Source organism: Nothobranchius furzeri, chromosome 13 (assembly GCF_043380555.1).
Source record: "Nothobranchius furzeri strain GRZ-AD chromosome 13, NfurGRZ-RIMD1, whole genome shotgun sequence".
In the NCBI taxonomy this organism is placed as follows: domain Eukaryota; kingdom Metazoa; phylum Chordata; class Actinopteri; order Cyprinodontiformes; family Nothobranchiidae; genus Nothobranchius; species Nothobranchius furzeri.
In genome coordinates, this window is record NC_091753.1 from 66,190,390 (window position 1) to 66,206,127 (window position 15,738).

General features: G+C 42.0%; 1 protein-coding gene across 1 annotated transcript; it reads right to left on the minus strand.

Annotated features, from left to right (window-relative positions):
• Positions 1–4,701: 4,701 nt before the first annotated feature.
• On the minus strand, positions 4,702–13,372 carry ftr86 (finTRIM family, member 86). Its single transcript, XM_015976865.3, has 10 exons — positions 12,763–13,372; positions 10,784–10,879; positions 10,469–10,702; positions 10,223–10,385; positions 10,025–10,120; positions 9,860–9,907; positions 9,621–9,665; positions 9,424–9,486; positions 9,138–9,340; positions 4,702–5,116 (listed from the first exon to the last, which is right to left on the minus strand). Exons 1-10 carry the CDS (start codon positions 13,264–13,266, stop codon positions 4,781–4,783), a joined length of 1,788 nt encoding a protein of 595 aa, XP_015832351.3. The 5' UTR covers positions 13,267–13,372; the 3' UTR covers positions 4,702–4,780.
• Between the last annotated feature and the right edge of the window lie 2,366 nt (positions 13,373–15,738).

Below are 15,738 nucleotides of genomic sequence, written 5' to 3' on the forward strand. Positions count from 1 at the left end.
GTTATTGAATAAGATTGGCTGGTTAGACCAATTATGTAGGATTAACTACATACTAGAATCAACACTGTTGCTATTCAGTTGTAGATTCTGAGAATGACCAAGCAGAATAATCTATGAAGCTTATATCATCGATTTAAGTTCATACACCAACCTGTTTGGTCTATTATTAATCCAGAGATTAATTTAAGATAATTAAATTTAATAGCAAAAGTTTATTTTTGAATAAGAAGCTTGGAATCTTTTCAGAAATATTTATACCTTTCTGTGTTTTATTTCAAAGAATGAGGCAAGTTTAAAAATGAAGAATTTTATTTCTAACAATTTTTAAACTTTACGATTTGAACGACAATTATTCATGAATGACAATTTAGTGACAATTTTTAACAGCTTTGATATTAAGCTTGTTTTAAAAAGCAAACCTGTGGCTGGATGAAAGCTAAATGAAAATACGAGTTTGGATGCGTGAATGGATTTCTCAGAAGGTTTCTTTCAGAGAGAGGAACGCGTTCTGGGCTGGAAATGATGTTTTGCAGCTAACTGAGTTACTTAGAGAAAAGAGCGTCAAACACATTCCTGTGTGCTACCTCACCCAACAGGAGACCCTCTTTGTGGATCCGAAGATCAAGGAGGATGGTGTCCACCTCAGGGTACTCGGTCCGGTAGAGAAGATGCGAGTGAACCGATCCTCTGGTCCAGAGATGTCGCCGGGTACACAGTGTCAAGCGTTTGGCTTAACTCTGAAGGATTTTCTCGTCTTAACTCAAAAATCAATAACTCTGGAAGGAGTTTTTCCATCAGCTGGTTCCAGTTTACGTTTATTCTTAGCTATTCTGATCAGTGTGACAGAACAGCTTGGCAGAGGATCAGGGCGGCCGTCCCGTCTCCTCAGGATGGTGTTGGTTCAAGAACTGACATGAAAGCTGTTGCAAGTTAGTTTACAAAGTCCTCAGAACACACCCACTCTCAGCAAGAAAGCTTTGGTCATGCGTAAAAAACATGTGTTGGCAGTTACCCTTTGTGTGGATAAACGCTGTGTTAGATGGATAAGGTGGAAGCTGACCTTCTGATTTGCTGAACACACATTACTAACCTTAATCATAGTAATCATTATCATACCCAAAGCATAATAAGTCATTCCAGTAATTTAAATACATTTATACTGAACCAAGTGATTATTTATGATGATTATAATAAACAGTAATAAAGTCAAAGAGTTTATTAATATTATTATTTAATTATCGTGAACCTGAAGTGTCCTTCTTCTGGGATGGAGCAGCAGTAGATAAGGTGATATGTTCTTCAGACATCATGACTCCTGGGTTAATCAGTGGATTTAAATGTTACTGTCTGACCCAGCTTGACCCAGCTGGGTAAATGTGACCTTTGCCACAAATTAGAGAACCTTAACCATGCTACATCAACTAATTTAAAAAGTTTTTTTCTAGATCCATCGATGGTTGGTTAGTTGCCTAGTGGTTGCAGCTTCGGTGGCTAGCAGGTAAGAACTTTCTTACATATTTAATTTAACCAATATACACAAAATTAATAAAGTAAAAGGCTCGTTATATGTTTATATTGAAACTCATACATATAAAATATATTGCTATCACCCGTGTCACGTAATGCAAGCCTGTTCCATTTAACCATTTTCTTTGACCAAGAAAAGACAGTGTCCTGGTAAGCAAGGCGCCTGGCCTTGCAAGACAGCGCCTTGCAAGGCCAGGCGCCTTGACAACAAGAGAGACCCTTACCCCTTCTTTCCACCGGAGCCGTCAGCAGCACGTTACTGCAGCAGCACGTCTTGCTTGCGTAAGCTGCTGCTTGGCCCTTCCCACTAGACGCGAAGCAGCAGGGGAGCAGCTGTCACCGACAGAGCACGAAGTCACATGAGTGACTTCGTCAGTAAACACAACAACTAGCAGGAGAAAACTACAACATGGCTCCAAAAGGTTTGTGTTTTATGTTCTGTCCATTTTATAATCGCCAATACGGACCTGAAAAACAAAGGAGACCGCTAGCTAGGTGATAACTTCTCACGGGGACGCACAGTTAGTAACTTTTTTTTTAAGTAAAGCAACCGGAAGGCAGTACGTTTCTTTATTCTGAAAATCTCGGTAGCTTCGCTCCGTTTCCGCGTCCGATTTCCTGTCTTTCCTTCCCCAAAAATGTCAAACTTGACCCGTTTCAGAGGCGTCGCGCGTAGAAAATAGAACCGGTGCGTGAGGGCCGCGACATGCTGCTCCTGAGACGCGGCCGACTCGTGGTGCTGACGGCTCCGATGGAAAAGGTTCTGTTGACCACAGCGGTTCCTATCAGCAGCTATGACGTGCTGCTGCAGTAACGTGCTGCTGACGGCTCCTGTGGAAAGAAGGGGTTAGACCCACTCCCATGTATTTTAGACCTGACTTTTATGGTTATATGTTACAAAGTTGCCAATATTTCTCAACAATTGGGCACCATTTCCTTCATTTTCAACAACATTTTGATGGATATTTCCAGAAATTAATGGTAAACACTACAGATTGTCTCTTTAACTTGTCAAATTCTGATTTGTCTAAATTGATAAACAATAGTTAATAAAAACAAGTTCACCCACGTCTCATAGATCTGCACAATGGCGTGGGATGGTTTTTTGAATAATGATAGTTTGTTAAACCATACAGTCAGACTTTTACAACCCAGACATCACAAATTTCTCAGATACTTGATTGGATTTTGCTACATAACATCTAAGCTTACATACAACCATTTCATTCATTTTCTGTTATCTTGTCTGAACCATCAATCATAATTTGTTCTGTGTCATTAGTTTAGAAATATAGTATTAAATTCATTCTTATAAACTCTATTTCTTGATTCTCTGAATTATTATGAAGAGTGCATTTCCCTGGTAGTTCAAAGAACCAAAGTTCATATTAAATCAAATATTGAAAGACCAATAGGATTGATAATTCATATTTATATGGAATATCACATCTTATTGTTCATTTAGTAAAAGTAACCACTTCCATCACATTAAAAATAGAAATGTACCTGTCCTCAAATGGGGAGGGCCAAGCTAAGGATAAAAACTAATGTTTTGAAGCAACTGTGTGTTACCATTCTTCCTCACCTGGAAGTAAAGAACCAGTAAATTAAGATCTGCTAGCTGGAGAGGATCCAGACAAGAAAGGCACTTTTTACAGACCTCAAGAATAACAACTGTAGCGTTGGCAAATTGAGTGCTTTAAGAGCTCAAGATATATATTACCTCTACTTATGACCAATAAGCTGTGATACTCTATTTAAATATAGAATCCCCCCCCCCCCCCCCCCCCCCCCGCTTGGTCCTTATTGTATTTATCAGAAGATTCTAGGATTTTTGCTTTATTAAGTAATTGTACACACTTCATTTTGATTCAGAAAAGAGTCGGGTTTATAAAAGTGTGAATTTATTTATCAACAATTAAAACATGACAAACTAAGCACTTACTGTGAGTGGATAGAACTTAATGTGATGTATAACTGTGTGTGAATGCAGTGTTAGTCAGAACCTCCTTATCTAGGAGAGCCGAGTTCAGGATGTAAAAGAAGTTGGTTTGCGCTAAGCTATGAAGTTGTTATTCTCAGAAGCACATCAGACGCAATCTTCACTGTGTTCTACCTCACCCTTTTGGAGACCCTTGTCGCGGAATCGCACAAGTACCGACTTCCCCAGTCCCGAGATGTCACCAGGCACACAGGTTGGACAAGATTGCGTCTCAGAAATAACTCTTAGGGAGTTGAACAATATCAGCTTGTTTCTGCAGGAACTGTTGCTTATCAGCTTTGCAGGTGCAAAAAGGTTTTGACGACGTGTCAAAATCTTTGATGTTAAAGAGGTGTGCTTCGGATGGCCGGTCTGAAACTTTCTCTAGAACTGCCGAATCACACAGAGTGACCCAGTTTTAAGGTTTTGATGTTATGATTTGCACTACCAATCAAAGACTGACAGGCTTGAGAGATGTTACCAAGACAACTCAGAAATACGCCTTCTTTGACCGGATGTTCTGACTGGGTGTCAGAGTTTAACGTAACCTTACTTGTCATGGTGCGAGTGCAGATGTTATGACCTCCCCACATAAACATGTGAAACCACATTGCCGTCATTGTAGACATAACATTCCTTTCAAAGAGTCTGTGAGCTCCAGCTGGTATGAAGGCAGGCTCATTTAAAGGGAACACATGCAGTCTTGTCTCCTGTTTGACCAGATGTTGAATAGATGTTGAAAGGTCAAACTGTACATAAAACTGACCATTGCTGGACGTTACACAACTGATAAAATATGCAGAGCACTGTATGTTGGAAGGAAAAAAAAATAATGATACACAAAATTCTGTGGGTTTCGGGTGTTTTCATTTTGAAAAGTGGCACAGTAAATAAACCAGTCATGTGACCCAGGTAAAACGAGGTCGTTGGTCACCAGTCATATGGTTTTATGTGAAATGAGGCAAGCTTAAAATGGAGGCTTCATAGACATGCCAATTTTGTGCTCAGTACAAGCCTTGAAGCCTGGGCTTCATTTGTCCCATCAAAAATAAAAGGTTCAACAAAAACAAAATACATGTATTTATTTATGTTTATTGATTTAATAAAATCTGGAATGTGTGTGTGGCATCAATGTAGATAGTTCACCAAGAATATGTCTAAATACAATTAATTTTGTTTTTATGCAACAAAAAGACATTCAAGGGCATATTCTTTATTGTTTAATCCTTCCAAACACTCAGGATCTAGTTAAACAAAATCTATTTCTCTATCTCAGTCTAGTTGGCAGACAGTCAGTGTATCTCCTATCCCAGCCCACAGCCGGAATCCTGGGTACAGCGGAGCATTGAATTGTGTCTTATAGTGGTGGATGAGAACAGCCTGGTTGTTGATGATGTTGTAGAAGTTCAGAACTCCAGCGTGCTGGTCCAGATACACACCGATCCTCTTGGCTTTAGGGGAGCCCAGGAGTGTCTCCTGGTTGTTATGCCAAAATGAGAAGCCATTTCCAGACCAGTACAAGCTCCAGGACAAAGCGTTGTGGCCCAGGCGGCTCTGATCATCAGACGATTTGCGCTTCATTTCCTTGTAAGCAACAGCAATGGTGATCTGCATGGTGAGGACGTAGGACAACCAGTCAGGAGTGAGAAAATCCTGATGCTATTGTGGTAACAGATTTATGTTTCAAAAAGTCAGGAGGTTGACAATAAAAGTATAATGAATAATTTATATTATAAAAACAGGAATAATAATGAGCCAACAGTCCAGAGGCAGGCAGTTGAGTTACTGGGGTTGTATTTAAAGGAATTGGCAAAAAGGGGGGTGCCGTCTATCTGCCTCACGGCTGCTCTCTCGATCCGCCAGGCGACCGTGTTCATAACCTCTGCAACTTGTTTGGTTCTTTTGCACTTAGGCAGCCAGTGTCTCCATCTCACTGTGAACGTTTAAAATTTTTTAATTCGGGAAAAACCCAGGGAGTTCCTTAACATGCTGAAGATGTAGCATGACCAAATATGGTTATTAAGAGGTGTCCAGCAGACAGGTGACTATAAAAGCTAACTAGCTAGCTAAGCTTCACTCTCAGACTGCAGGTTTACTGGTGGTTCCCAGAAGATCTAAAAATTGGATGGGAAGCAGATCTTTTAGCTATCAGGCTCCTCCTCTGTGGAACCAGCTCCCAGCTTTAGTCCTTCAGGCAAACACCTTGTCTACTTTTAATAGGGCTTATAGTTAAAATCTTATGTTAGCCTAGATCTGGACAAGTTAGGGAGTAGAGGGAGGTTGAGTGTACAGTCGGTAAAGACGACTCTCCCTTGCCCTGCCTCCAACATTCAATTCAATTCAAGTTTATTTATGAAGCGCCAAATCACGACAAGAGTCGTCTCAAGGCACTTCACATAATAAACATTCCATTCCAGGTCAGTTCATTAAGCCAATCAGGAAAAATGTTTCCTATATAAGGAACCCAGCAAATTGCATCAAGTCACTGACTATACAGTTAGTGACTATACAGCAATCCTCATACTAAGCAAGCATATAGCGACAGTGGAGAGGAAAACTCCCTTTTAACAGGAAGAAACCTCCAGAGAATCCCGGCTCAGTATAAGCAGCCATCCTCCACGACTCACTGGGGATGGAGCAGACACACACACACACACACACACACACACACACACACACACACACACACACACACACACACACACACACACACACACACACACACACACACACACACACACACACACACACACACACACACACACACACACACACACACACACACACACACACTGTGTGTATGGTTACATTGTGATTTCTTAGTAAATATTCTATTTGGTGAGAGATAAACTTTATTGTATTTATCCTAGTGGATCTATAATTAAACGGGTAAACTAGTAGTAGCACATCCAACGTCAAGGAAAGCAAAAAGTTATTATCAGGAGAGGGAGAATGTATTAGTGGTTAGCAGCAGTGTGCTAGCTGATGGCCTCCTCCATGAGGCCACCACAGCTCAGCAGAACATTATTGTAGCTTCTTCTGGGGAGAAAAACACTTAGAGAAAAAATAAAGTTAACAGCTGAAATAGCAGAAAATAATACAGTTAAAGAGCAGACTGTAGAAGAAAGTAGTCAAGTGTGGAAAGTGGTCGGTTTGTCCTCCAGCAGTCTAAGCACATAGCAGCATAACTACAGAGATAACTCTGGATAACCTATCCTATTTAGATGGAGGCAGGAAATTGCTTAGTCAATCACCTGACCTGAATGGCATTACATTAATCTCTGAGAACAAAGTAAGGAACCTTGATGTTATCTTTGACCAGGACATGTCATTCAAATCCCAGGTTAAACAGGCTTGTAGGATTTTCTTTTTCCACCTTCAGAATATTGCTAAGATTAGAAGCATCCTTTCCAGGAGTGATGCTGAAAAACTAGTTCATGCATTTATTACATCAAGACTGGATTACTGTAATCCATTACTCTCAGGAAGTCCACAGAATGTAGTTAAAAGTCTTCAGCTTGTCCAAAATGCTGCAGCTAGAGTTCTGATGAGAATTAAAAAAGAGATCATATCTCTCCTGTCTTAGCTTCCCTACATTAGCTACCTGTTAAATTCAGAATAGATTTTAAGATCCTTCTTCTCACATATAAAGCTCTTCATAATCAAGCTCCATCATACATCAGTGATCTGATTGTTCCATACGTTCCTAACCGAGCACTTCGCTCTCAGACTGCAGGTCTACTGGTGGTTCCCAGAATATCTAAAATTAGGATGGGAGGCAGATCTTTTAGTTATCAGGCTCCTCTCCTGTGGAACCAGCTCCCAGCCTTAGTCCGTGAGGCAGACACTTTGTCTACTTTTAAGAATAGGCTTAAAACATTTTTATTTGATAGGGCCTATGGTTAAAATCTGATGTTAGCCTAAATCTGGACAAGTGGGGGAGTAGAGGGAGGTGGAGTGTACAGTCGGTAAAGACGGCTCTCCCTTGCCCTGACTCCAACATGCCTCCATCTAAATAGGATAGATTATCCAGAGTTTTCTCTGTAGTTATGCTGCTATAGGCTTAGACTGCTGGAGGATACACTGACCACTTTCCACACTTTACTTTCTTCTACAGTCTGCTCTTTAACTGTATTATTTTCTGCTATTTCAGCTGTTAACTTTATTTTTTCTCTAAGTGTTTTTCTCCCCAGAAGAAGCTACAATGACGTTCTGCTGAGCTGTGGTGTCCTCATGGAGGGGGCCATCAGCTAGCACACTGCTGCTATCCACTTAAACATTCTCCCTCTCCTGATAATAACTTTTTGCTTTCCCTGACGTTGGATGTGCTACTGCTAGTTTACCCGTTTAATTATAGATCCACTAGGATAAATACTATAAAGTTTATCTCTCACCAAATAGAATATTTACTAAGACATCACAATAAAACTATAGACACATTACTTGGTATACATGTTGCGTGTGTGTGTGTGTGTGTGTGTGTGTGTGTGTGTGTGTGTGTGTGTGTGTGTGTGTGTGTGTGTGTGTGTGTGCTCCCTTTTTTAATCACAATTGTCTACTTTTTGCTCATTTGAAATATATTTTTAACCATTTTCTAAATTCTTTTTTATAGTTTTACATTTTTTGTTTTTGTGAAGCGCCTCGTGATTTTTATCTTGAGAAGCGCTATAGAAATGATATTTTCTTCTTCTTCTTCTCCATCCCCAGTGAGTCGTGGAGGATGGCTGCTTATACTGAGCCGGGATTCTCTGGAGGTTTCTTCCTGTTAAAAGGGAGTTTTCCTCTCCACTGTCGCTAAATGCTTGCTTAGTATGAGGATTGCTGTAAAGTCACTGACACTAGTCAGAGACTCTATGCAACCTGCTGGGTTCCTTATATAGGACACATTTTACTGATTGGCTTAATGAACTGACCTGTATAGGAATGTTTATTACGTGAAGTGCCTTGAGACGACTCTTGTCGTGATTTGGTGCTTTGTAAATAAAGGTGAATTGAATTGAAAAGGGGCATTACTTAAAGAAAAGCCCTTCCCATTTTTCATGTTATCAGTAATGGCTCAACAAGGAAAAGAAATGTCAAAATCTGAGAAAGGAAATTATTTCTTTACACAAAAAAGATAAGGACTACATTAAGATCCACAGAGCTTTACATATCAGTCACAACACTGTAGCAAAAGGGATTCAAACATTTAAGGATGGAAGTGCAACCAAGGCCTTCCACGGCAGTTAACATCGTGACAGGAGCATCCTCTGATGAGAAGGTGTAAAGAAAATCTAAAATATGTCGCCCTCTTGTTCATTCCACGCCTAGAAAACTTGGTGAATCTTTGAAAACCACAGTGTTCGCACTAAATACTAGATGTAGTCGTTTTTGTTGTGGGGTGGATTCATTTCTGCTTCAACTAGTTTTAGTAAAACTGAATATTTTGTGATCCAAGTTGTATTATTAGTCTTAGTTTCATGTTATGGAGTTAAACACGTGTTCAATAAACCAGCCTTGTGAAAATTCTGGAAATTGTTCTTTTGTTCTTTGAACTGCTGATTACATTTGTACTTTAAAGGGGGTGTACTCATTTATGCTGAGTTAACACTCAGCAAAATGTTTCAAATGGATGTGTTTAAGAATTCACCTTCTGACCAGTCCACTCCACCTCCCAGTAGTAAGGACTTCCTGCCAGCGGCTCTTTGCAGAGAACTTGTCTCCAGAAGTGGAAGCGCTCAGGGTGGTCCGGTGGGTGGAGATTCTCAGCACGCATTGTGACCTTATGGCCATCTTCTGACAGCTTCATGTGGCGGTACACAGTGTTGGGGTCAAAGGTAGGCTGAAAGCGGACTGAAGGAGAAGATGCTGTGAAGTCTCTGGATATAAAGGTTGTGTTCATTATTCTGATTTGAACAACAAAAGAATAAACTCACATTTTAACATGTCTGCTCTTGTCTTTGGCTCTGGATTCCTAAGCCCAGCAGCCCGTCCAGATGCTACAAGCAAAAAATAATAATAATAAGGCATGAGTATCAGGTAACCCAGTGAAAAACCTGCAGACTGTTTACAGCAGAGCTTCAGTTCTTCAGGGAAAGGGTAGAGTGATTCATGAGCTGCATATTTTATTTACCTTGAGGTTGGAGGGGAAAGTCAGGAGGAGGAGGAGGCGCTGAAGCTTCACGTCAAGAGAAAAGAACAAACAGAAACAACTGCCTGTCAGTAACAGTTCATGCTGTCCCGATCATACCATGATGACCAAAACAAGCGCCTAACATCGGAGGCTCACACTCTGTGAAGAAAATCACAGCTGGACCGAGTAAAAGAATCCGCTGCAGGATTTTCACCTGCATTCAGTTTTTCATGACTTACCTAGAGGGCGAGGAGGCAACGGGGGAGGACTTATTATGCCTTCATATACTGCATTTGAAAAAGGGCGAGACATGTCTGAGATTAGCCTTTCTTACTCCCCCCTAAACCAAACTCCATCCTGGGTTGGTTTGTGCAGTCACACTGAGCTGAGGGAAGTCACCACACCTGTGTCTCGTGGAGTGGCCTGACTAGAATAACAGGCGAGTGCTGGTCCTTCTGCTCCGACAGCAACGGGAGATGAACCCACTGCCTCATAATTCACTAAAAACAAAATGGAAACTTTTACTAATGCAAGTTGTGACAGGCTGGTCACCTGTACAGGAGAGGGGCACAGCTTCCCCTGAGGGGGTGGTGGTGTCTGACCTGTTTTACCAATCTTAGCAAGACTGACTTTGCAGAGCTCCTGAACCGACTCCTGCAGCTCACTCAGGATGGAGCGGATGGAGGCCACCGTGGCTTCTTGTTGACTCAGCACCAACTCTCCTGGGATGCCTGTCTGATGTAGTGGCTCAGTAGTGAGGAAATTCTTCCAAAATAGAATAAAATGTCACATCAGTCACATGATCAGACCCTAGCTGTATATATTTTTTGGTTTTGGTTGATTCTTACCTTCAAGAAGCAGACATCATCTTTCATGTCAGCCAGCCCGCTCAGCTCCTTACTCCTCCAGTGGAGCTGTGCCACCTCCTGTTGAAGACCCTGGATCAGCCCTTCCACTTGGCTGCAAAAGGCTATCTCGTGGGTTTTGAGGAGCTCACCAACTTGAGTTCCTGTGTAATTCAAGATCTTTACAAGCTCAGGGAACAAGTCTGAACTTTCCTTCTCCAGAGCCTGAAGCAAGGCCTAGAAGTGTACAGGAAGAGAAGAGAGTTGTTAGAATGGAGGTCAGGAGGCTGAACCACAGAAGGGATCTTGTCTACAGGCCTTGTGTTGGCGAGAAGCAGGTGGGAGCTCCTTGAGCATCTTCTCAGACTCCTGGATCCTTCTCTGCACCTCCCCCTGCATCTGAACAAGCTCCTTCTACACAAACACACATGTGGTTTGGCCATTAAAGAGGCCAAAGACACAGGAAGACATGAACAGATGTCCACACATGTAAAAGCACTGCAGCATGGCAAGTTAGGCCATCAAGAAAACCTTCACCTGTGATGACCGTCAGTGTAGGATTTCCTTTTTCCACCTTGGGAATATTGCTAAGATTAGAAGCATCCTTTCCAGGAGTGATGCTGAAAAACTAGTTCATGCATTTATCACATCAAGACTGGATTACTGTAATCCATTACTCTCAGGAAGTCCACAGAATGTAGTTAAAAGTCTTCAGCTTGTCCAAAATGCTGCAGCTAGAGTTCTGATGAGAATTAAAAAGAGAGATCATATCTCTCCTGTCTTAGCTTCCCTACATTGGCTACCTGTTAAATTCAGAATAGATTTTAAGATCCTCCTTCTCACATATAAAGCTCTTAATAATCAAGATCCATCATACATCAGTGATCTGAATGTTCCATACGTTCCTAACCGAGCACTTCGCTCTCATATTATCCCATTCATTTTATGTTTTCTCCAAATATGTTCTTTCCAGGAGAAGCTGCACTGGTGTTTGCTGGCCTCCAGGAGGGGGCCATCAGCTAGCACACTGCTGCCAACCACTAGACATTCTCCTGATATTAAAAGCATGGCGGAGGAGGTTTCTGAATTTCACGGAAGAACAGCTCTCTCCACGTTTTGAAAAACTGTGCATGAGAACACCCAGTTATACTTGTGCACACTGTTAAGTTGACTAAAGGGAGACTTCTGGTACGAGAAAACAGCACAGGGGGTCCACGGGTCATAAAAGGTTGGGAACCACTGATTGATTTACAGTAATGCGGACCAATGGTTCAGATGATCCACCCGGAAAAACTAGTTCCTCTGCTATACCTTTAACATGTTACTTTCTTTAACATAGAATGTACTTCATCAGGTGTGTGGAGTAGTGATGGGAACGCCGGCTCTGTTAAGAGAACCGGCTCTTTCGGCTAACAGCTCCTCACATATTTTTGTTTTGTTTTTATTTATTTATCACCAGAAATGATGTAAAATGTGTCATTATTGAAGTGCGAAACATCTCCCCAGCCGTCATTAGCATCTACAGAAGGGATGCATCACTAAATCAAACATATCAGATGTGTTCGTGATCTAAAACACGCAGGAAACCTGCTGGAAGCAGACTGCAGCACCGGGTATGTCAGCTAAACAGCGGACCGCCACTCTGAAGGTGTAGGTGTGCTGTTGTGGCTACAGAGGGCGGTGGGGTCATTAACCCTGAAAAGGCTCATTTTAGTACAAACTAGCTCAAGAAAAGTATTTTAAAACATGAAAAAGTTGCATAGTATCCCTTTAAATAACTTTTAACTATTTACCACAAAACAGAGTGCAAAACATACTTTAAATAAAAATTTACTCGGTACGTATAAATATTTACAGACAACTATTTACAGGTAAACAACTAAGAAAAGCTGAGACAATCACACAGTAACATTTGTAGAGCCTGCTTGAAAAGATGTTTTTACTTTGCGTCATCCACACTCTTCCTTTGAATTGTCAATATTGGTCAAATGTGTCTGGCTGCGTTTCCTGCTTCAACTCATGTCCTCACCTTCCTGTAGCCTGTTTTTCCTGTTAAAAGGGAGTTTTCCTCTCCACTGTCGCTGCATGCTTGCTTAGTATGAGGATTGCTGTAAAGACTCTGACGCTAGTCAGTGACTCGATGCAACCTGCTGGGTTCCTTACATGGGAAACTAACTAATTGGCATATTGGAATGTTTACTATGTGAAATCCTTTGAAACGACTAAACTATATAGAAATAATCTGAACTGAACTTCAAATGTCCGTCAGACATAAAACACACCATTAAGTTGCATACCTGTCTCGTCATTCTTTCTTCTTGGGGTTTAAGCACATGGTGTCCTTGATGTCCATGTTGGCAGCAGACCACACAAACACACTCCCGGTCCTCATGGCAAAAACGGTCGAGTGGCTGCTTGTGCTGAGGACAAAGTCTTATTTCCACTGAGGGGAGCTGAGGGTACACACTGCCCTTCCTGGGCCCAATGTCTGGCAGGACCTCCAGATAGACAGGCTCTGATGGTGAGGAATCTCCTTTGAAGGAACCTCGCTTGATGCTGTTGGTTCTCAGTTTCTCCATGGCTTCTGCAAGTAAAGTGCTCTTGGCCAGTGAGGGCCGAGGGTGAAATACCTGCCTACACTGTGGGCAGGTGTACGGACCGTTGCTGCCTCCCTTGTCCCAGTGTTTCTGGATACATGTCAGGCAGTAGGAGTGTCCACATGGTAGAGTGGTGGGGTCCTTTAGCGTTTCCAAACAAACTGAGCAAGCAAAGCTCTCCTCTTCAACCCAAGCCGAGGCCATTTGGGCTAGAACAAATAAGACTTCTGCCCGGATGTATGGATCACCCAAAGGATCCTCAACAAGTTTAAAACACGGGACTAGCTCTCAAAGGAAACACACACAAGGGCTGAAAAGCTGGTCCAGATGAACCACATACTGGAGCGGGGCGGGGCGGGGCGGGGCTGGCCAAACAGGTGCAGTGAGGAGTTCCTCTGATGTGTCACTGGTGTTTGATAAGATCTGTTCTATTTGTTGTTGTTTTACACTTTTACACTAATCCACTCAGCAAAAATAAAATCAGAATCTATTTGATCAAGGCACTCATTTTACTAATAAAATGATAAACAAGTGTTTATCATAGACAGGCTGCATTTATCATTCAGTGGAAAAACCAAAACAAGTTGAGTTGCTTTTTACCGCAGAGGATCAGTGACGACATCTGGAATTTTTCTGCTGATCTAATCACTAAATTATGAAAGGATCTGCCTTCTCTGGTCTTATGTTACGTTAATTTGGATTTCAGAAACGCTCTCTCCTTCCTTCTGCTCCCATGTACAGGGTATCTGCAGATTTAAGGGAGCCAAATTTAAGACTTTTTAAGACCTTTTTTAAGACCACTTTGACCAAATTTAAGCTATTTTAAAAATTAAATTTAAGCGATAATTTCCAGCTATTGCCTGGAACCGGTGCTAACCACGTCGCGAATGTGGGATTAACCATCCAGTTACCATTAAACTTGCCCTTCCCCATGGCGCAAGCTCCCACTAGCTTAACCAGCTAATGTGCTTATCTAGAAAATAGCCCCCTTTCACAACCAACTGACTGCGTACGGTTCCGCTTACGCGCACGTCATACACAAAAAATGCTGAACACTAACTAGAAATTCACGAAATTTTTATAGAAATAAAAGAATCTTGTTTATTGGGTCTTTGGTAATTTAAGACCTCTGGAAACTGGATTTAAGGATTATTTGTCATTTTTAAGAACTTTTAAGGCCTTAAATTAGGAAAAGCTAATTTAAGACTTTTTAAGGACCCGCGGATACCCTGCATGTAAACCTGAACTGGTCACCTGCTTGTGCACAATCAAAGGTCTCTGATGGGGCTGGCTGAAGAGCCTGGAGTCACGATGAAGTTCTGGATTCAGCCTCAGACAGGCTCATGGCTGCTTAAATGTTCTGGCTGAATCTGCCACACGGACTAACAAGCCATCCTGGGGGTGAGGTTCATAACTGGGGAGATTGCTCTGTGTTTATGATCCCTAAATAGAAGCTTCCGGTTTGATACATTTTGTTGTTTTAAAATCACTTAAATATGCTTTAATCACAGAGCCATCGCTTGAAGTTACTCCTTTAACCCTCTCAGGCTCAAAATAAGTTGTGATAAAAGGACGAACAACCAAGTCCTGCAGGGGAACTTCTGAGTTAAAAATGCTCATGAAACACGTGTGTGGAGTAACCAGGTAGGTAGGTTTTAACGTAGCTGATCTGCAACGCCTGCCTCCAGAGGGTTAAAGACTTCAGTAAAGTTTACAAGATATTCACAGATCAACTTATGGAAGAATTATCATGACAAATATCAAGAGCATGAACTTTTTATTTGAGAGCAGGATTTCATATCTTTGTGCTCAAAACTTGCAATGCTTGCACTGAAAATGTCTGCTCTCTTTCAGATATACTCTGTTCTCCCCATCGACATATATACTGGACTTTTTGATCCCAAATGGGAGGTGCCCACCACCGCCATTTTGACCGTGTCACAGGTTCCGTCAAGCCCAGACAATTCCAAAAAAGGGAAGAGAGGAGGAGCTGAGGGTGGGGCTGTAAGGCTGGGATCAACTGATGACACCCGGTCGAACTAGCTACAAGCTAACCTGAAGCTAACCCAAAGCTAATGCGGAGGTGGGAGCTAAGCTAACGGAGGTAGCAACCTAGCTACAACCGGAGTTAACTGTGCACAACACCAGAGCTTCTGAGTCAGAGATACGCCGGGCTGACCGCTGGGTAAAACCGGGTGGAACACAGAGGTCTCCGAGACCTCCACAAGCCGGCAGCCGCACAGCACACAGAAGCCACGATCAGACAGCGATGTGCCGAGCTGCTGGGAGAACCAGCCGTCAGCCCGCACAGCTATCAGGAGCCGCAATCAGACAGAGATGGACCGGGCTGCGGGGAGAAACAACCGGCATTCCGGGTGGAAAACATCGGTCTCCCGAGAGCTCCACACGCCGATAGTCGGAACCCAGCTCCACCAACATGTTATATTTCAACCCATTTTCTAAAGTGCAGCATTATGTTAAATGCACTGGGTTTTACCGTATTACATTTACATTTCATGGTTAAACAGTACATGTTAAAATCTAAGCTCAGCTCGGCAGTGACCTAAAATACATAAATATAATTTTACTTACCAAAATAATGAAGTGGAGACTCCTTGGACGCTCTATTAGTGCAATTAATGCCACTGCAAGTCATTTTGTCCAACAACTGCACAA

What these genes read in the sequence shown, in the direction of transcription:
- ftr86 (XM_015976865.3), bottom strand. Translation starts at nt 13,266, where the DNA reads ATGGCCTCGGCTTGGGTTGAAGAGGAGAGCTTTGCTTGCTCAGTTTGT. An exon ending in AAGAAAGAATGACGAGACAG is followed by an intron (nt 10,880 to 12,762) that starts GTATGCAACTTA and finishes GTGTTTGTGTAG; the next exon opens with AAGGAGCTTGTTCAGATGCA. An exon ending in ATGATGTCTGCTTCTTGAAG is followed by an intron (nt 10,386 to 10,468) that starts GTAAGAATCAAC and finishes CTATTTTGGAAG; the next exon opens with AATTTCCTCACTACTGAGCC.